General features: G+C 36.9%; 6 protein-coding genes across 9 annotated transcripts; 4 read left to right on the top strand and 2 right to left on the bottom strand.

Moving 5' to 3' along the window:
• Nucleotides 1-1,452: 1,452 nt before the first annotated feature.
• On the bottom strand, nucleotides 1,453-3,302 carry LOC111492595 (protein GRAVITROPIC IN THE LIGHT 1). 2 transcript variants are annotated; one of them, XM_023141953.1, is made up of 2 exons: nucleotides 3,064-3,302; nucleotides 1,453-3,031 (listed from the first exon to the last, which is right to left on the bottom strand). In XM_023141953.1, exon 2 carries the CDS (start codon nucleotides 2,924-2,926, stop codon nucleotides 1,643-1,645), a length of 1,284 nt encoding a protein of 427 aa, XP_022997721.1. In that variant the 5' UTR covers nucleotides 2,927-3,031; nucleotides 3,064-3,302; the 3' UTR covers nucleotides 1,453-1,642. The 2 variants fall into 2 exon arrangements, with proteins under 2 accessions (XP_022997721.1, XP_022997720.1); XM_023141952.1 differs by having other exon boundaries at nucleotides 1,453-3,034; nucleotides 3,067-3,302.
• Nucleotides 3,303-6,565: 3,263 nt separating this feature from the next.
• LOC111492606 (EPIDERMAL PATTERNING FACTOR-like protein 4) lies at nucleotides 6,566-8,875 on the top strand. Of its 2 annotated transcripts, none has more exons than XM_023141967.1 (3): nucleotides 6,566-6,897; nucleotides 6,984-7,030; nucleotides 8,384-8,875. In XM_023141967.1, exons 1-3 carry the CDS (start codon nucleotides 6,783-6,785, stop codon nucleotides 8,672-8,674), a joined length of 453 nt encoding a protein of 150 aa, XP_022997735.1. In that variant the 5' UTR covers nucleotides 6,566-6,782; the 3' UTR covers nucleotides 8,675-8,875. The 2 variants fall into 2 exon arrangements, with proteins under 2 accessions (XP_022997735.1, XP_022997734.1); XM_023141966.1 differs by having other exon boundaries at nucleotides 6,566-6,903.
• A 1,897-nt stretch (nucleotides 8,876-10,772) lies between these two features.
• Nucleotides 10,773-11,613, top strand: LOC111492605. The gene is made up of 2 exons (XM_023141965.1): nucleotides 10,773-11,158; nucleotides 11,252-11,613. Exons 1-2 carry the CDS (start codon nucleotides 10,802-10,804, stop codon nucleotides 11,354-11,356), a joined length of 462 nt encoding a protein of 153 aa, XP_022997733.1. The 5' UTR covers nucleotides 10,773-10,801; the 3' UTR covers nucleotides 11,357-11,613.
• LOC111492603 (structure-specific endonuclease subunit slx1) lies at nucleotides 11,358-13,809 on the top strand. 2 transcript variants are annotated; one of them, XM_023141963.1, is made up of 5 exons: nucleotides 11,760-12,214; nucleotides 12,668-12,806; nucleotides 12,976-13,085; nucleotides 13,237-13,475; nucleotides 13,572-13,809. In XM_023141963.1, exons 2-5 carry the CDS (start codon nucleotides 12,759-12,761, stop codon nucleotides 13,757-13,759), a joined length of 585 nt encoding a protein of 194 aa, XP_022997731.1. In that variant the 5' UTR covers nucleotides 11,760-12,214; nucleotides 12,668-12,758; the 3' UTR covers nucleotides 13,760-13,809. The 2 variants fall into 2 exon arrangements, with proteins under 2 accessions (XP_022997730.1, XP_022997731.1); XM_023141962.1 differs by having other exon boundaries at nucleotides 11,358-12,214; nucleotides 13,237-13,809.
• A 964-nt stretch (nucleotides 13,810-14,773) lies between these two features.
• LOC111492604 lies at nucleotides 14,774-15,686 on the top strand. The gene is made up of 2 exons (XM_023141964.1): nucleotides 14,774-14,854; nucleotides 14,960-15,686. The coding sequence occupies exon 2, from the start codon at nucleotides 14,987-14,989 to the stop codon at nucleotides 15,584-15,586; it is 600 nt and encodes a 199-aa protein (XP_022997732.1). The 5' UTR covers nucleotides 14,774-14,854; nucleotides 14,960-14,986; the 3' UTR covers nucleotides 15,587-15,686.
• A 664-nt stretch (nucleotides 15,687-16,350) lies between these two features.
• On the bottom strand, nucleotides 16,351-17,658 carry LOC111492600 (peroxidase P7-like). Its single transcript, XM_023141958.1, has 4 exons — nucleotides 17,439-17,658; nucleotides 17,152-17,343; nucleotides 16,918-17,086; nucleotides 16,351-16,844 (listed from the first exon to the last, which is right to left on the bottom strand). Exons 1-4 carry the CDS (start codon nucleotides 17,652-17,654, stop codon nucleotides 16,453-16,455), a joined length of 969 nt encoding a protein of 322 aa, XP_022997726.1. The 5' UTR covers nucleotides 17,655-17,658; the 3' UTR covers nucleotides 16,351-16,452.
• Between the last annotated feature and the right edge of the window lie 2,573 nt (nucleotides 17,659-20,231).

The raw sequence follows: 20,231 nt of genomic DNA, 5'->3' as shown, positions 1-20,231 counted from the left end.
GCGTATTCTCAAAGTAGACAATATGATACTATTGTAGAGATTCGTGATTCCTAACAGAGAATTGTTGGAGGGAGTTCCACGTTAGCTAATTTAAGGAATGATCATGGGTTTATAAGTAAAGAACACATCTTTATTCGTACGAGGCCTCTTGAGGAAACGAAAAGTAAAGCCATGAGAGCTTATGTTCAAGGTAGATAATATCATACTATTGTGGAGGGTCGTGATTCCTAACCAAAAAAAAAAAAAAACACTTGTTGTCTTCACTCTTTATGATACCGACCATCATTGAATGCCTCATCAATGTAAAATCATATTTTTCACTCTGCAGAAGCATGCATGAGAGTGAGGAGGCGTCCAGGTTTAAACTTTCCAAAAGCATTGATTTTTCAGTTCAATTTCAGGGGCTCCGGAGAACAGTGGTCACTCTCGCAATATCCTAAGCGGGCAAATATGTTGAATGCAAGCATTTATGGCGGGCGGAAAATGGACTGATAGCTAACTCAGAGTCATTCCCACTTTTGTACTTGAGAACTTTGGCCAAATAGTGTGTTGGAGGAGTGACTTTATGTTCCCAGAAACCGCGGATCTGAATTTGATAGTGTTTGAGATTAAAAAGCAGCCTGCCCCATTTGCCTTTTATGTGACGGTTCTCTTGTTCTCCGGTAATCTTTGATCTTAACAAACTCTTTATTACAATTTGACCAAATAATCATAATTAGATCTTCTCTTTCTAAATGATTAGACTTACAAATTACTCCAAGGTTGTCTTGAATTTCTTTATGTTAACCTCTAAACTTGTATTTAAAAGATGTTTTAGCCTATTTTCGAGTATATTTGAAATGACTTTTAAGTGAAATGTGAGACATTATCTCAATGATATGTCTACATTGTGAAAATGAATAGATTCATGAGTCCTCCAAAAAGCGCTCAAAAGGTAGAGAAACTTATACATTCACCATTGGACTGAGAGCATATGTTTGTTCATGTTCAATAAACTTTCTAGGCATGCTTGTGTAGGACAAGGTCGTTCATGACTGCTTGTGTAGGACAACGCCAGGTAAATAATTTTATTTTCATTTCCAATCCTACCAAAGTGAAAATGCACTATAATCTAAGTAGTCATCGAACCTCCCTCGACAAGTCTTGTAAACTCACTTGCCTACATGTTTTCGTACAAGTGGCATCTACAATGTTTTCAACTTGTTTTCTCTCTCACGTTTTATAAAACTATTTCTCTCAAAACGTGAGTGGCATCTACAATTTGTGAAGTCTTTTAGTAATGACTGGTTTATTCGTTGGATTAGAACAAATGTTGCACGGACATAGGATGGATAACACGTTGACCTCAAAGAAGCCCAAGAAAAACAACACATACCACATGCCAAAGGGCTGTGAACCAGACCAAAATGAAAACAATACTCCTTAAGAGGAATGAGCATTCTATCTTTTAACTATCAACCAAGACACCTCCACCCTTGAAATTCAAGCCTTGCTAACAAGAAAACAAACAGTTCATTACAGATTCTGAGTTTTCTAGTTATATCACAATTCTAATGTACAACGATTGATCCACAATCTTAGTTTCACTCGTGGTAAAATTTCATACAATTAAGTTACCAGTTAGTTTGACGTTACGGTATCATCAACTCTCTAGTTTACTTCTCGAAACATAAACCCGAGATTTTATCAATGTCTTCCCCAATCTAAATCCAGGCATGACCATAAACCCAACAGTGTAGCTACAACTCCCTTCTAACACTTCCTCATCTCCTTTGACAGATTCCATGAAGGTATCCAAGAACTTGCTATCACTTCTAACCACAAAAGCCTCTGCCTTATTAGCTGAAGCTGCAATGCCTCCTAAGATCCAAACCCATTTCGCCATTTTTGCAAATATTTGATAGAACAGTGTTCTTGGATGCTTGCCACACTGCACGAGTGTTCTATGATCCAAATTGCCAAAAAATGAAGCTTCCATCACCGGATGAACAACTAAAAGGTACTTTCTCTGACAAAACTTACCAAATTCAGAGTTTGGATTCATTAACAAGAACTCTATTGGATCATCAAACTTCTTGACATCTTCAATATTCCATAGCTCATACGACATTTCGTAGAACATTCTTCTAGCTATGTAAGCTTCAAATGCATATTTCTTGTCTGATCTTTTGAAGAAAACAGCTGATTCTGCTATAGATTTTGCTGCAACATCAAGATCCCACCCTGAAGCTTTCATCAAAGCTATTAATGGTTTAGCAAAATCATGAATGGATTTGTAAGTGGCAATGAATGTTTCTTCAAAACCATTGATGGATGAAGAACTTGCTCCCCTTTTCATAATTTTCTCGCCCAACATTTCATTCCTCGAATCCAAATCTTGAAGCCGTTGCTTCAAGGAACGAGCTTCAATGTTTTGAGCTTCCAACTTAGATTTTAACTCTTCCAATAGCCTCTCTTGATATCTAACTTTCTCCTTAAGAACATCATGTTGGAAGCTTTTGGACTCAATTGCATTGAAATGGTTCTGTTTCAATGCACGTTTGATCTTCCAGAGAGCTTCCAGCTGAGTTACAATAAGTTCATCAGCAACAATGATCTTCTTTGGCTCATAGGGTATATGAGCTTTCTGAAACTGCAAATAGGCAAATTTCAAAGAAGAAAGTATGTCAAAAAGCTTCAAAATCTCATCACCATCGCTGTTATTGATATCATTAGCAAATCCAAGTGGCTGAAAATGGACTCCTCCACCACCATTTCCTTCACCCTTTTGCGTGGGCTTGGTATTAGTGCCATAGCAGTCATGGCAACGGGGATTTTCAGAAGAACACAAACCCATGATTCGATTCTCAGAAGAACACAAACCCATGATTCCATTTTCAGAAGAACACAAACCCATGATTCGATTCTCAGAAGAACACAAACCCATGATTCTCAATGAGTATTAATTTAGTAAATTTAGGATACCCAACAGAGTTCTTGAGTTGTAGAGATCAGATATGAACCAAAATACAAAAAAAAAATCAGCAGGGAAACACTGAAATTAAAGCTTGTTTCATAGGAAATACAAGAAATCCAAAAAGAAGAGCAAGAAAAATGAATCGCTTACAAAGAGGGAAGGGGAGCTGAGAGAGTCATCTTTGAAGGACAGTAAAGGAGGCCGTTAGAAAGCGATGGCGGCGGCCAAGGGTTTCGAAATTCAAATCTTAGGGAGGCTCGCTTGGATTTAAAAAAATGGAAAAGAACAGTCGGCAGCTCCTCCCCCATTGTAGGGGTCCTGCAACGGACACTCCTTGGAAGCTTGAAATTTGAGTGCCTATAAAATAATATATTATAAAAATGATAAATTTTGTAATGAATTCCAATTGTTTTGAATTTAATGGATGGGAATGGATGAATGTATTAGCACCATACCCCTACATCATGGGTCAATTTGTTCATTTCATAGATTTTCGTAGCTTTGATATGATTTTTGTAGCTAAGACTGAGAACATGTTGATGAAGGTAATTAGTCCGAGGTTGATACTTGAGTCCTCTCTCGGGATTGAGTGAACTACAATGGCTGATATCTGAGTCCTTCCCTCGAGATTGAGTGAACAATCTCATAACCCTCCACCTGTAGTCCGTTCATTAAGAATATTCTACTGTCGTTGAAGTCTAAATGTTTAAGAAATTGATGATGAGGGTGAAGATGACTCTGATATAAGCACGAGCTTTGGTGAGAGGTTGTAGATAGAAAGAAGGGTCACGTTTTTTTTTTTTTTTTTGATGAAAATGATGTTGAAAATATAGAAGAAAATAAATAACGAGTGAAAATAGCAATATTGATAAGAATACTCTTAATATGGATCTAAGGTGTGTAAGTCTCATCCACATTATAAGGCTCTTTGAGGAAGACTCGATAACTTTATAACATACCTCTCTTGTTTTATATATAAATTGTAATTTTTTTTCCTTAGTTTCGATTTTCTATACTAGTGTCTAGAAAAAACCTCGAGTTCGAAAGAAAAAATTAGCTCACCGACAATATATTTCATCTATAGACTTTTCGTTTAATCGAAAATACCGACCAACCTCTTTATCAATTCCGTTCAACTAAGATATCAAAAGTTCAAATTCTCGCCCGCTCGCCCAATTCATGCAAGTTTGAGGTTGAATAATTGAGAAACAGATCTCATGTCAGAGTTGGCCCCAGCTGCTTCCCCTTTGCATTATTTGTCCCCTCCCCCAACCCTTTCTCTCTCATTCTTCTAACTCTTTTTCTTTTTAATATCACTACTTACACTCATCTTTTCACCTCTATGAGCTACATTATAAGTTTTACCATGTAATTCATTAGGATTTACTTAACCACCCTAACATAGTTTAACGGGCTAAGATAAGTACCTTCGATCGAGAAGTCTCGGTCAAAAGTTTATATGAATTTATTGTCGTAATCCCATTTGAAATGGTTCGAAATGAAACCGGGACGTTGTCCTTACGTTCGAAAGTGTAAAATCCCATATCGATTGGAAATGGGAACAAAACATTCCTTATTAGAGTATGAAAGTCACTCTTTAATGGACATATTTTAAAAATCGTAAACCTGACGGCGATACGTAACAGATCAAATGGATAATATTTGCAAGTAGTAGACTTAAACTGTTACAAATGATATCAGAGCCAGACATCGGGTGGTGTGCCAGCAAGGATGCCTGCCCCCAAGAGGGGTAGATTGTGAGATCCCACATCAGTTAGAGAGAGGAACGAAACATTCTTTGTAAGGGTATGAAAACATCTCCCTAATAGACGCGTTTTAAAAACTATGAAGCTAATAACGATACGTAACGGCCAAAGCGGACAATATCTACTAGTAGTGGACTTAAACTGTTACAGGTGATATTAGAGTTAGACACTTGGCAATGTGCTAGCAAAAACACTGTACCTCCAAAGGAGGTAGGTTGTGAGATCCCATATTGGTTAGAGAGGGAACAAAACATTTCTTATAAGGGTATGAAAACCTCTCCCTAATAAACGTATTTTAAAAACTATGAAGCTAATAGCGATACATAACGGCCCAAAGCAGACAATATCTACTAGCAGTGGATTTAGACTATTACAAATGATATCATAGTCAGACACGGGCAGTGTATCAACGAAAACACTGGGCCCTAAAGGAGGTAGGTTGTGAGATCCCACATCGGTTGGAGAAGGGAACAAAACATTCCTTATAAGGGTATCGAAACCTCTCCTTAGCAGATACATAACGGGTCAAAACGGACAATAAATTACCGAAAGAAAAGTGAAGAGGGAGTAAAAAAGATGTGGGGATGGTTTAAAGGTCATCAGTGGGGGAATCTAGTTGAAAACAAAGGCTTAGCAACAAATATGAGAAAGCAAAGGTTTTTCCTCTTTTGTTTTGTTTAACATATTTCCACATGTTTGCTCAATCAATGGCCTGCAAGGGCTCCCCCTTCCATCTTATTCATCTCTCAACACCAAAACCCAAGTGGCTCCTTCTAGTAAAAACCAACTGCTCAAGAAACTTCCCCTTCCTGCTCTCTCCTCCTTCATAACCCATTACTCCAAACATAAAACAAACAACCCTTCATACCATGATTCAAAACCTTTCCAATTTTTGCCCATAGGGACCATACGAAGGGTTACGATAAGCACGATCGTTTTAGTTCAAAATAGACAGTATCATACATGTGATGAAGATATGTTCGAGTCGAGCAAATAGTTTTAGGAGTTGGTACGAGGTTCGTCGAGGGTATGTTTTATTGGCTTTATAACCGTGTTGGATGAATCGAAGTGATATATTTGGTGGTTTTTTCGAGTTTGGATTGAGTGAGTTGAAATGTTGGGATGAGTTAATGAAGAAAAAAACCAAGAGAGAAACGGTTACATTGGTGTGAGATCCCACATCGGTTGGAGAGCGGAACTAAACATTCCTTACAAAGGTGTGGAAACCTCTCTCTAACGGACGTATTTTAAAAACCTTAAGGGAAAGCTCAAAGAAGACTATATCTGCTAGTGGAGGGCTTGAGCTATTACAATGGTATCAGAGCCAAACACTAAGACGATGTACCAACGAGGAGGTTGAGCCTCAAAGGGGGGTGGACACGAGGCGGTGTGCCAGCAAGGACGCTAGGCCCCGAAGGGGGTTGGATTATGAGATCTCACATCAGTTGGAGAGGAGAACGAAACATTCTTTATAAAGGTGTGGAACCTCTCCTCAACGGATGTGTTTTAAAAACCTTAAAGGAAAGTCTAAAAGGGAAAGGCCAAAGAAGACAATATCTGATAGCGGAGGGCTTGAGCTGTAATAAAGGTATCAGAGCCAAACACTAAGCGATGTACCAGCGAGGAGAACGAAACATTTTTTATAAGGGTGTGGAAACCTCTCCCTAATAGACGCATTTTAAAAACCTTGAGGGAAAACTCGAAAGGGAAAGTCCAAAGAAAACAATATCTGCTAACAGTGGGTCTAGACTGTTACATGGAGATCCCGAGAAATTAGCTTAAAAAGGGAGTGAGGAGAGGGAAGGTAGAGGTTTTTAGAAACAGGTGCAGGCAGTGGAGGGGGTAGAGCAGAGATAATCTCAGCAGCAGCCTGTGCGTTGTTTTTGTATTTCTTCATTTGGAAATCATTGAAAGAAGGAACACCAAAACCCCTGCAAAAGAATCCAACGCCTTTGGACATGGCAGTCCTAAGCCATCCACAGCCAAATCATATCAGATTCTTCCCCTTCTTAAACTTCATCTGATCTTCATCCCACTCTAAATTTCTTGATCCTCTGCTGATGGAGCTGAGTAGAAACACACTCACTGAGACCAAAACCGCTCATAAATCCTTCTCGTTCTTGTTCTTGTTCTTGATACTGATATCATTCTCCTGCAGCATGATATCTAGTGCAGGTCCAGGTGATATCTAGTTTTACCTCTAAACCTCTATGGATATCTCTGATCTCTCCTGATGGATATCTGTTCTTATTTTTCTTCAGATAATAGGTGCTGTTCATCTGCTAAAGCTGGCCATACAAATCTCCAGGTAAATTTCTACTTTACTTTTAATACAGTACTACTTCATATGATGATCCTATAATTTTTGTTTATGTTATGCATTAGCTGTTTCTTCAATGATAATTACAAAATAGCCATCCCCCTGTATTGGTAGGTAGCCAGCTAGAAGCCTTGTTTGCAAACGCACACTTTCCGGCCCTTCCAAGGCTGGCGCTGAGCCACTGACCCTCCTCCACCTTAGAACCATGAAAATGATTGTCAGCTGGCACGTCACGATCTATCGATATAACACGTCTCTTGTATTTTTGTAATAATATGATTATATTGTAACAACTCAAGTCCACTACTAGCAGATATTGTTCTTCCTAGGTAGAAGTTTCGTTACCCTTAAAAAGAATGTTTCGTTCTCCTCCTAACTAATGTAGGATCTCACAATCCACCCTCTTCGGGGTCCAACGTCCTTGCTGGCACACTACCTTGTGTTCACCTCCCTTCGAGGCTCAGCCTCCTCACTAGCACATTGTTCAGTGCCTAGCTCTGATACCATTGTAACAGCCCAAGCCCACCGCTAACAGATATTGTCCTCTTTGGGCTTTCTTTGTGTCCACCTCCCTTCTGGGCTCAGTCTCCTCACTAGCACATCACCCAGTGTCTAGCTCTAATACCATTGTAACATCCCAAGCCCACCACTAACAGATATTGTCCTCTTTGGGCTTTCCGTTTCGGGTTTCCACTTAAGGTTTTTAAAACGCGTCTGCTAGAAAGAAGTTTCCACACCCTTATAAAAAATGTTTGTTCTCCTCCCCAATCGATGTGGGATCTCACAATCCATCTTCCTTTAGGACCCAGCATCCTCGCTGGCACACCGCATTGTGTCCACCCCCTTCAAGGCTCAGTTTCCTCACTAGCACATCGTTCGGTGTCTAGCTTTGATACCTTTGTAACAGCTCAAACCCATGCTAGCAGATATTGTCCTCTTTGGGCTTTCCCTCAAGGTTTTTAAAACGCGTCTGCTAAAGAAAAGTTTTCACACCCTTATTAACGATTGTTTTTTACTCTTTTGATTTTTGTGAAACTTTGTTTGCTTTGATCATCTCACATGACAACAAATCTAAAATGGTCGTGTATGTTAGCTTGTCTTCGTCTCCATAATGATATGATATTGTTAGTTAAAGCTCGGTAAACTCTTATAAATCATTCCTCTTAGATAATTTAATGTTCCAAGTCGTGTGAAGCTATGTTTTCTTGGACGAGTAAAATACGTGAACATGATTATATTCGACACCTAAGGATTCTATTTCCATGTCATCTTGACAGCTCACCAATCACTTAATAATGAATAAACATACTGTGCTTTAATATTGACATTTTTCACTACCAGCCCATCACTAGTAGTGCAACATGGAAGCTGCCAGCCGACGGAAGAAGGGTGGCGCAGCCCAATGCGGCGGAGGTGGTAGTAGGAGATCATGAAGATCAAGAGTTGAGGACGTTGGCAAGAAGAGAATTGGGTGGGCCTGGATCGTCGCCGCCACGGTGCGCATCAATGTGTGGGAAGTGCACGCCGTGCACGGCGGTTCATGTCCCCGTGCCGCCGGGAACTCCAGTGACGGCTGAGTATTACCCGGAAGCTTGGAGGTGCAAATGTGGGAACAAGCTTTACATGCCCTGATCGGAAAATGCATGCGCCGGTCACGTTCCAGCCGGCAGCCGCCTTTCTGTTGCTCGCCGTCGTTTACTTATGTTAGCGTATTATTCATCCGCCGATGAACCGGCGTGAAAAACCATGAATTTCCCTATGCTAATATATGATGAAATATGTAATATATGTGTGTGTTTACTTAATTAATAAATTAAATTGCAAATTATAAATATAACCTTTAACTATCATAACGGTCGATCTCTTACATTCAAATATTTTTTTTAATAAATTCATCAATTCAAATGGGTTGATGAGATCATCCAGAGCTATCTGTTAGTGAATGACGAAGGAGAACCAGAGTTCTTTGATGGGGTTCTACTGGGAAGATTCAACCAAGTGGAAGCAAGTCATAGATGATAGATGAGCTCACTTGAAAAGAAAAAATATGTGGGTGTTGATCGAGTTAGAAAAGAGAGTTTGTTGAACAAATGGGTGTTCAGAACCAGATGACTAAAGGAGGTTCAAGGCTCGGTTGCAGATCCATACAAGAAATATATGGTGTAAGCTCAATAGACACTGCATCGAAACAATGATATAAGAAGCTCAACGAAGAAGCTCAAGCTTGCGGTTGAAAAATGTAAGAGTTTCAAAAGCGGTGGCAAAAAATGGTGCTTGAAAAGGTTCATTTTAGCTAATAAGGACTCTCCAGCTGTGTGATGGATCTTCTTCTCATCTACTCAAGTTTGGCCATGGAGCTGGAAAGACAGTGAAATTCATATATGGTCGGTAGTGTCGATATTGATGGTAGTGACAATATTGATGATAGTGGCGATATCGATTGTGACCTTGACAATGGGGAGATGAGATGACCTATTACATGCTGCAACAACTTGGCTCAACATGTCTGGATGAATGTGCAAAATTGTGCCGGACACAAAATTATGAACCATTGTGTTTTTTGGTTTACAATCCAAAGATGTGAAGAAGAATATTCCAAAGGGTCAATCTTGTTTGTCTTTGTGGCGTGCCTCGACTGCTTCTGAATATTTTCCAAACTGCTTGTCGGTGGTGTTCTCACAATGCCCAAACTTTTCTAAATTGTTATCTATTTAAGATTTAAGATTTTACCGATTAGATTGACAACTAAATTAATAGGGATTGTTTGGTTCAGAGTTTGTAAGAAAATGTTCAGTTCGCCAATAGGTCAAGGCACTGAGAACCTCTATACATCTTAGAGTGGAAATGAGAGAACATAGCAATGAACGTCATCGTTAAAGTTTGCTAAGTTTAGAGTTTGTAAGAAAGTATCTTGCTTGTCGACAGGTCAATGTCGGGTTTGCCATTGAGTCAAGATATCAAAAAAAATAGGATATGGTCTTAGAGTGAAAATGAGAAAAGATAGTAATGAACGTCATTGTTGTACTAGTGTTGTAGCGGCCTCGTGTTAATAATTGTGAGATCAGTAGAAACTGAAAAATTAATATTTTAATTTTTTTAGTGGTAGCTTTTAAAAAAAAAAATACCATAAATTTTCAAAATTTTCAATAATACAAAAGTCTATTATATTTCAAAAATATCCTTAAACTTTTAATAATATTTCAAAAATATCTTGAACTTTAAAAATTTTCATTATTATCCTACGATTTAAAAAAAAAAATACCTTCACCATTATTACTCTATTTACCCTATTTTTATAAAAAAAAATAATAATATTATTGTCAATATATAGACAAAAATCGTCTATCGACCCTTCTAGAATGTTAAAATTATTTTTAAATTTTTTTAAAAAGTTTTAAGAGTATTAATTTTTTTTTTTTTTTGAAAAATTAATCTAAAAAGTATTGTATTTTTGAAATAAAATGTTTCTATTAAAATTAATTGTAATTATATTTTTAATTTTTTAAAAAATATTTAAGGATTTTTTTATAAAAAATTAAATGATATTATTATAAATATTTTTCAAATAAATATAGAATTTTAAGGATGTTTTTCCAATAATAATAAATAAATAAATAAAAAAGCAGCCAGCCAGCCAGCCTAATTATTATATTTTACATTTTTTTTTTTTTTTTTTGTATAAAATATTATGGTTGTGGGTTACCACTAACCCAAACCCTAACCTTATCTGATAATTATTTAATATCCAATTAATAGAAAATGAGTGGTTGGTTAGGTGGAAAAGCAAAGCAAAGCAAAGCAAGCTTGCTTCCATGGCGTCCATATTCCCCAATTTTGAAAACTCCATCACTTCTCACCACTCCCTTCATTAACCCTAAATCGTTTTCAAATCTCTCTCTCTCTCTCTCTCTCCATCATTCAGATCCAGAGGTTACCGAGGAAGCCAGGGCGTTGAAAAAAATGTGTCCCCTGAGATTTATTCTCATATTTCTCTCTGCGACTCTTGCCGGCTTTTTCGTTCTCCGTAACCTCAAATCGCAACCTCAAGATTTCGAAGCCGACGAGAATTCCGATGCGCATTCCAACGATTTGTCTTCCAATTCCACCTCCTCCAAGGTTCTTCTTCTGATTCTTTCTTCTTTTTCCTTTTTGTTTCATTCTTTGTTTGTTTGTTTGTCTGAATGGAACGATTCTGGCTTGTTTGAACAGGTGACTTCGGCTATGCAATCTGGATTCTGGACGGTGGTCGACATGGCCAGCGGTCGCTACTTGTGGAGGCATTTGTTTCCGTCGTCTCAGAAGCGTTCCGATTGATGAGAGATGACGATACGATCGGATTTGCGATTGCGTCGAGCCGAGCCGAGCCTTGGGGTTTTGTTTGGATTAATTGTATTGTTCAGGTTCGCCATTGTTGTTGGATAGTGCTATGAATCTCTTGTATATCTCCGTCGATCAATAATATCTCTCTTCCCACTTCTTCCCCCCTTTCCTGTAAATTTTGTAAAACCTCTCTTCTTTGTTAACATCCATGTCTACCAAAATAATACAATCAATGTTCATAAATTCCCTATTGAAAAACGCTTCTGGTCTCAATTGATTCCTCTTTTGTTCTTCCGTTTTCTGTATCGAATTTGTTCCGTGAAAGTGAAGTAATGCAGGAAGATCAAGGTCAATAAATTTGAAATCAAGACTATAAAGCTGATCAGCTTTAGGAATTGAATCGGGAATCGGGATGTGTTTTCGTCGGCCGGCGATAACCAGATCGGAACCCTAAGAGAGATTCGTTTCAGATTTTTAAAACTAAATTTAGGGCAATGCAAAGTTGACTAAAGCCTTCCGGTAAGATCGAGACGGCGAATTTCGATGCGAGACTGACAATGGGATTAAATCAATTAGGGCTAAACGACGAATTCATTTATATAAGCTAATAAATTCCCTTTCAAGTTGTACGCCAACGGTCTAATTGTATTATTGAGCAGATTTTCTTCTCCCAGAGAGACAGAGAGATGATGAAGAGGAAAGAGAAACCGGAGATGTCTGAATCTACGGCGGTTGCAGAGGAGGAGAAGGAAGACGATGAAGATGAAGGAAGCGCAACGAATTGAACGGCTTCTTTTCATGCTATCTCTTGGCCTCTGCCTGCCCTCGTTTCCAAGGCCATACCTATATCGGGTTCGAATCCTTTCCTTCTTCTCGAACAAATTTTCTGTTTCTCTATGAAATAATGGCTTGAAATCCTCCATTTTCACGATTTCTTGATGCTCGAATCTGTTCCTCTACTCCTCGATACTGGAAATTGTTTTACGATCTTTGAATCTGCAAATCTCTCGCTCTCTGCATAAATTGATCTCTGATGCTCGAATCTGTTCCTCTGCTCCCCGATACTGGAAATTGTTTTACGATCTTTGAATCTGCAAATCTCTCGCTCTCTGCACAAATTGATCTCTGGATACTCGAATCTGTTCCTCTACTCCCCGATACTGAAAATTGTTTTACGATCTTTGGATCTGTTCCTCTCTCGCTTTCTGCATAAATTGATTGAGGGAAAACATCAAGAAATATAGGAAATGCGTAAATCAATCTGCAGTGAACTGATTGGATTACTGTTTATATTTTTAATTTCAGATTCACAGTGAACCCTAAACGTAGAATCAGGCAGCACAATGGTGAAATTAGATGTCGTGCGTGACGAACTAAGAGGAAGAGACCATGGGAGATGGTGTTGTGCATCTATGGCTTTCCCACTCAAGTCTCTGCCCTTCAGGTTACATTTCCAGGCTTTGAGCTATACATCTTTTTATACATCTCGATTGCCTTCTAGGATGAACATTTTAGGGATTTTTGGCATACAGATTTACCAGACCATGCTAGGATTTCTGTCTTGATTAACTTTCCAGCAATGCTAGAATTTGATGTTCTAAGTATGGATGCAGTTTGGATGGGCCTGGCAGCATCCGAGTGAGTCGTTGGCTGTAAGAAGTGCTGCTGCAGGCGTTGCCAACAAAGTTAAACTTGCATACACAATGCTCACACTTCCAGCTCGGTTGGAAAGGGGAACGAATCATTCCTTTTAAGGGTGTGGAAACCTCTCTCTAATAAACTCGTTTTAAAACTGTGAGGCTAACGGCGATACGTAACTAATTTAGTTTCCTTTGTCTGTCAATCTCCCCATTCACTTTTTTCTTCCTTGATCTGTGCAGCTTGAATATCACTATAAACTACATCTCGACAAAGTACATGAAGAACACGGCCAGTTGCTCAAGTTTGCCCGAGCATATGAAGGTCCAAGTTTCTCTCATCAATGAGCTTCCATGCTATTCTGAAGGAGATCAAGGTGAGCTTGAAAACAAAGAACTTGAAGAAATGTATCATTTCCAAGTATATGGATCGATGAAAGTTGAAATTCCTCGAAAGTCGATGGATTACCAAACAGGTACAGATGGAATACCTAATGAACTGCATGGATGCGAAAAAGAACTCGAGGGCAACAAACGAGTGCTGCCTCGTTCATGTACTCCTTATAATGATGTAGATATGTCTTATGACTTGCATGGATGTGGTAAAGAACTCGAGTCTCCTCCATGTTCTCCATCTTATATCGTTGCAGTTATGTCCGGGGCCGAAATGATCAATGAATACGAGGAAGACCGACTAGAAGGTATTGGTATGAACTTGCAGCAACAACAACCTGGTAGAAAAAGGAATTTAACATCATGACCAATTCTCCTACGTTTATCCAATTGTAGAACAAATGGATGGATTTGGATTCTGCTTGGAATTAACTCATAATGGATATAGATAAAAATCACCTAACTTTGTAAATGTGAGCTTTATTGCATATATTTCACATACCAAACTATGGCTTAAATTATTGGGTCGGGAAAATAAGACCAAAAAAATATCAACACGTGACAACATCGAATCAATATTGAGAAAAATAGGAGAATTGGGCCCTTATTGGCTTTACGGGCCCACAACTTGTGCGATCCTTTTTAACCTAATTCAAAAAGGAATAGAATAAATGTCAACACGCGACAATGTCGAATCAATATTGAAGAAGAACCGGACTACCAAGAAAAAAGAGACGAGGAGAATTTGGCCCTAATCGGCTTTGTGTACCTACAACTCTTGTGATCCTAGTTCGTTCCATTTTTAACCTAATTAAAAAAGGAATATAAAAAAGATGTCAATACATGCCAATATCGAACCAATATTGAAGAAGAACCTGACTACTTTGATCGGTCTGTATGCCCACAACTCGTGTGATCTTAGTTTAGTATGTTTTTAATCTAAATGGATGAAAAATCTTAAATGGGTCATAAAAATACTCTTCTTCAATCTCGAGACATTAAACCATTGCTACACTTAAATTTAATATAAGTATTGAAGCTAGTGTGACAATTACAAACCCCTCATAACCGGTATATAGTTTTTCATTCATTTACTGGTCAACTTTTCTCTTCAAACAGACTTTACCGTAGAAAACAAGGCTAGTACCCGATCCGATCCAATCTTCGTCCACTAAAAATTCATCTCCCAACAAGACAGGAAAACAGGAAAACCACAAAAACAAACCTTTTTTCCTCGTACTATCATCAACATTAGTGGTAGAAAACCAATCATCATATTTAGACATGGATGGTTCAATCATGCCATTACTCTTTCCCCCCCCAAAAACAAGGCAGCATTATTGAACAATTCTCAGTTCACCCTCTGCAATATCAATGGCTTAAATGGATACTCAACCAACAACAACAATGGCAGCTCCACAATGATTTCTTTCCATTTTTGACGACTACCCATTAGAAACAGGTACATTTTCTCACATGGGTTCACCTCAAAATCTTTTCTTTTTACCTCTTTCTTCTTTGATCGTGTAAATATTATGCTACAAATGACAAACATTTGAAGTTGCAGATCATCATCGCTTCAAAATCAAGAACAATGTCAACAAATTCAGGGAATTTTGGAGGCAAATTTGGGAAAATGAGGCTTAAAAGCCTCAAAACAAGGGATGATATATTGACAGTGGATGAAGATTACCACACAGGAGTATCAGCCACAGTGCCATTCATATGGGAGTCCGAGCCAGGCACTCCCAAGGCCAATTTCAGGGACCATGGCTCACTCCTTTCGCCTCTCACGCCCCCACCATCCTATTTCTCCTCACCCTCACACACACCCTTCAAGCATAAATATAACACCAACCCACATCCCTCTCGAGCCAATTTCCTCACCTCGGTTTTCAAGAAGCTTTCTGTAAATAAGGCTCCTCTCCATCCCCTCTCTCCCGGCTCCTCCTCGTCATCGACTTCGTCTACGACACTGACAAGCTCTGAGGGAGAGAGAGGAAGAAGCCCAAGGAGATTGTCGTTTGATTCGAGAGTGGATGAGAACGAGCACGAAGACGAGGAAGAGGAAGAGGAGAATTTCGACTCGCCGGTTTCGACTTTGTTCTTTGGACGTGGTGGAGGATCGAGTGATAAAGGATGCTATTGCTATCCAAAGTTGGTGAAGGTATTCTCCAAGCATTGTTCTAAATGAAAAGTGATATCATTTCATGGTGTTGTTATATCCAGAGATTAATGTAATATATGAGTTGTTGTAGTTTACTCTCTCTTAATGAGAAGAGCTTCATGTTGTTCACAATGTTCTTGTTTCTTAAAGAAAAATGCATACGTGCACATATTCCCGTTAAACAACGTTTTACTTTTTTCGTTGAAAGATACGCTCGGTTCTTCTCGACTTTGTATCATCAAGTCGACGTTTTCCTATTAATCCGACCCAAATTGTACTAGTCAATTAATACATGATTGATTTGTCTCTTGTCCTAAGCTTTTCTCGATTAGCTTCGTATTTCAAGAGTTGATTGAGTTTTTTGTGGATCAACGTTACTCACATTTCGATGCATCGGTTACTAAAATTAGTAACCTTGTCAGGAGGTCGATCACCCACTATCAATTCATTTTACTCTATTTATTCCAAGACGATGATTCGAATGTGACTAAGAAGAGAATAGCATTAAGAAAGAGAGCAAAAGGGGGTGACCAGGCGAATAGTTCGGTTTATGAGGCGAAAAGGGTGAGAGAGTTGAAAATTCCCCGAGCCTCGGATGGTCAACCTATGATTGGTGTAGTTGAAAAATCATTTTTTTTATATGTTAATTTGACTTTTAAAATATTCGAGTTATTTTCTTACAAACTTAAGAGATTCGTGAAGTGACATGTATGACAAAAATATTATTGTGTTTATTGAACGATATTAATAATTTATGTATACACAAGGTGATGTACGTTGTTACACAGAAATTAAAAATCACACCTGTCACAAAAAAGAAAACACGAATAGGAACAAGAACACGATTACGATTGGATCATATAGCAATCAGGAAATGAGAGTGGAGAGCGATTTCAATCGGATCTTCCGCAGACTTTTCTAATCTCGCCATCGGACCCAGTGAGGGGTTGGATGTGAGACATCTTAATCATGGCTCGAACGAAGTCTCGATTGAAGGCCCCATTGTCTCGACTGTACTTTTTAACTAGAGAGTCAGTGGAGCCGCCGGAAAACAGCACCTGGTCAGAATGCAGCAGACCTTTCTTCTTAATAAGGTTGTCGAAGTATTTGTTGTCGAAAACCATGGGCGTTTGGATGTCGAATGGAGCAAGATTGTCGATGCCTATGCGCTGTTTTTTGGGACATTGTCGCTGTCTCTTCTTTGCAAATCCAGCGTTGATATGGCTCTTCTTGTATATGCGTGTTTTGAATTGACTACATCTTGCTAGTCCAATGGTGTGACCTCCTATACATATTTTAAAAATATTTATAAAATTTTAAAACCAATGAATTTTTATTTATTTAGACAAGAGAGCAACCTGAGAGGGCAACCATGTCGGTAGTAGAAAGGCCTTGTTTTTTAAATGTAGAGATTAGAACGGAGAGATTGGAGTTTGGTGAAGGAAGCAATCCGCTATTGGCATCAGAAAAGCTTGCTGTTTTTGAGTCTCTTCGTCCAAGTTTAACATTCCAAAACGGCCCTCCAAGCTGTATAATCATAACAATAATTAACACTAACTCAACTCAACTCGACAAGACCTGAAAGAACATACCAATGCAACGGAATCCCGAGCAGCAATAGTCAAGATATCAGCACACGACACTACGCCAGGACACGACTTCTCAACTCTAGACTTGATTTTATCGATCACATCGAAACTTCTAAGCGAGTTTTTGTTGGGATTTGCATTTTGTTCGCCTACGAATGACCCATGATCGTCTAGCAACACTGATGCATCGCATCCCTGATAACCATTACTCAACTCAAAAGCTTAAGCGGGCAATCGGGTTATGAACAAAAGTTTGATAATATATGTCGAGAGAGTGAGAATGAACTTACGTTGACGAAACAGTCGTGAAAGTGGAGACGAAGGAGAGAAGCTCCGATGCGTCGTTCCTTTGAGATTTGATGTTTAAGGATGGATTTAACGATGGAGAAGAGCTGAGGACAGCTGGTGTGGTAGAACTTTTTGGAGAGATGAGAGGAGGAGCTGCCGGCGGCTGCCGTGCCGGAAACCGCCGTGAAAAGCAAGGCGGCGAATATTATAATATTCATCTTGTCAATAATTGAATTAATTATCAGACAAGGCCTATGCAGCTATATATATATATATATATATAATAAAAAAAAATTAACTGAACTTTTTTATTATTTGCAAATTTATTATTTTATTATTAAAAAGATAATAAACTTATTTTTTGTTCTTTTAACTTAAATACTTTAGGTTTTATGTCAACTAAAATCATATTATTTTATAAATTATTTATAGCTAAAGCAACCATAAATAATATTAGAAATGGAAATAAATAAAAGGTTAAATTAATAAAAATATTTTAAACTTTAAATTTTTTTAATAATACTCTTAAATTAAAAAAAAAAACAATTCAAATATTATTAATTTATTTTTAAAATATTCTTCAACTTTCAAATTTTTATTAATATTTTTAAATTTAAAAAAATAATAATAATAAAGAATATTCTTATGGAACTTTTTAAATTTTTATTTTTAAGAGAATTAATGTTATCTTTAAATTTTGTATGGCAATTTTTGAAACGTTGTATAAATAATAATGGAATTTTTTTAATTTTTAAAAAGAATAAACATATTTTTGAAATTTTTTAATAATAAAACTTTTAAAAATGGAAGGATATTTTTTAAAAAAAAAAAAGTATTATTAGATTTTAGTAAGATTTTTTTTTTTAATTTTAAGAGTATTTTGAATTTTTTATTATTATTATTTTATGGGTATTTTGGATAATTTTATTAATTTAACCTAAATAAAATTATTTTTTAGTTTTAGTAAATTATTTTTAAAAAATGATTAATCACATAAAAATAAAGAAAATATATATATATATTGTTATTTCAATTTCATTCTTCTTTTATATTTTATTCAACATTTATTTCTATGTTTGTTAAATAAATTTAATTTTTCATTAAATTTTTAATTTTAAATCTAATAATTTACCATTTTAATTTAATACTTAATTATATTTTAAATTTTAAAAATTAAATATAAAATTAAAAGTAAAAACTTAATTCAATAACATAAAATTTATAACGGAACCCCGCCCTTAACCCATTAATGAAAAAGAAAAAATAAAAATAAGTACAAGAAAGTTTAGGACCAAAATTTTGACTTAATCAGAGTAATAACATAAAGTTTTGGACCCATCATTGAAGCATTCTTCAACGAAAATTCTAGATCGGGATTGGCTGATAGCTACTTGAACGAAATAGGGTTAAGTTATCTTCGATCAACATCAAAAATCGTATTTACTACGTCTTTTGTGCAGATAACTGAAATTTTGGCTACGTGGAAATATAGTATCGAGACGTATATTTTAAGCTCTAAAATTTGTTCTTTTTATAATTATTGAGTATCATTCCCGATCGACGTTTAAATTAATAAAAATATCATTAAATTTTATATTTGGTCTAAAAATATATACCAAATTTTTTTTTATAAAAATGATGAATGGTAGAAGGAGAAGTAGTTGTCATCTCATAATATTTTTGTATTTTGTAATTAAATGATAGTTTATCGGATAATTAGCGATAAAGATTGATATCCAAATAACTTAGAATGGGTCAAGGGTGATCATTTATAACCACTCGTCATTTTATAAGGCTCTCGTAGTCATCGTCATTAAGTATCAAATATAAAACATAAATAATTTATATCTATATAATTGACTCAGTCTATATTGCTCTCGAGTCTTTTGAACGGATACAAAAATATTATCATAAACAATTAATTTTAAAGTAGATAATATCAGGTCATACAGAAATACGTGGATGATCGTTATGAAAGATGTGATTTTGATAAGTTTGTAGCAATGTAAAAGTATGAACTAGTCGTCCACGCACCATTTGCTTAAACAATGTCATTGTAAGGAGAGAGATGGAACGATGTTACCAAGGAGACTTACTTTGTAGGAGAGTCCTTGGATAACTGATATATACCGTTACGATCTTAATTATGTCTTTATTGTCTAAATCTTAAAAATTAAAAAATTGAAAAAATTGAAAAAGGGAAAGAGGACGGTGCCACAATAAAACCGATAATTTTGCATAGTTAAATGTACGAGAGATGTAAAAGTATCTCATATTTTTATTAAGTTATTAATATGAGTATTCATGGGTTCGATAGGGACTTTTTTAGATCCGATCTAACCCAACACGGATTTTTTTAGACTCGATCTGACCCAACACAATTATTCGGCTTATAAATTTTTTCAATTAATACAACATCAATTTTGTGGGCTGGGTTGGTTTGAATTTTTTGTATGGATCGGGCTTAGGTTATCGAATTTTTTGAACGCCCGATAAAAATTTTAAGATTTTAATCTTTTTGTGGAGCGAATGTAATTATTATGAAGAGAGTAAGTTGTGACCCTCAATGTACAACTGTGATACCCAAAGATCAACATACCATATTCAAAGAAAGAAAAGGTCGAGTCCAACTTGTGCTCGGTGGCCAAGTCTAGGGCCAATGAACACTTCTGAGTCGAAGTTGAGGTAGATCAATGCCCATTAGTTAAGGTGAACTGGGTTATTTTAACTACGAGACTGCTTAAAATTCCAAAAGAAAAAAGGAAAACGCGTGAAGAATATGAGTCAAGCGGAAA

Source organism: Cucurbita maxima, unplaced genomic scaffold (assembly GCF_002738345.1).
Source record: "Cucurbita maxima cultivar Rimu unplaced genomic scaffold, Cmax_1.0 Cma_Scf00018, whole genome shotgun sequence".
NCBI lineage: Eukaryota > Viridiplantae > Streptophyta > Magnoliopsida > Cucurbitales > Cucurbitaceae > Cucurbita > Cucurbita maxima.
Note: the sequence above shows the minus strand (reverse complement) of the source record. Positions and strands in the feature narration are given on the sequence as shown.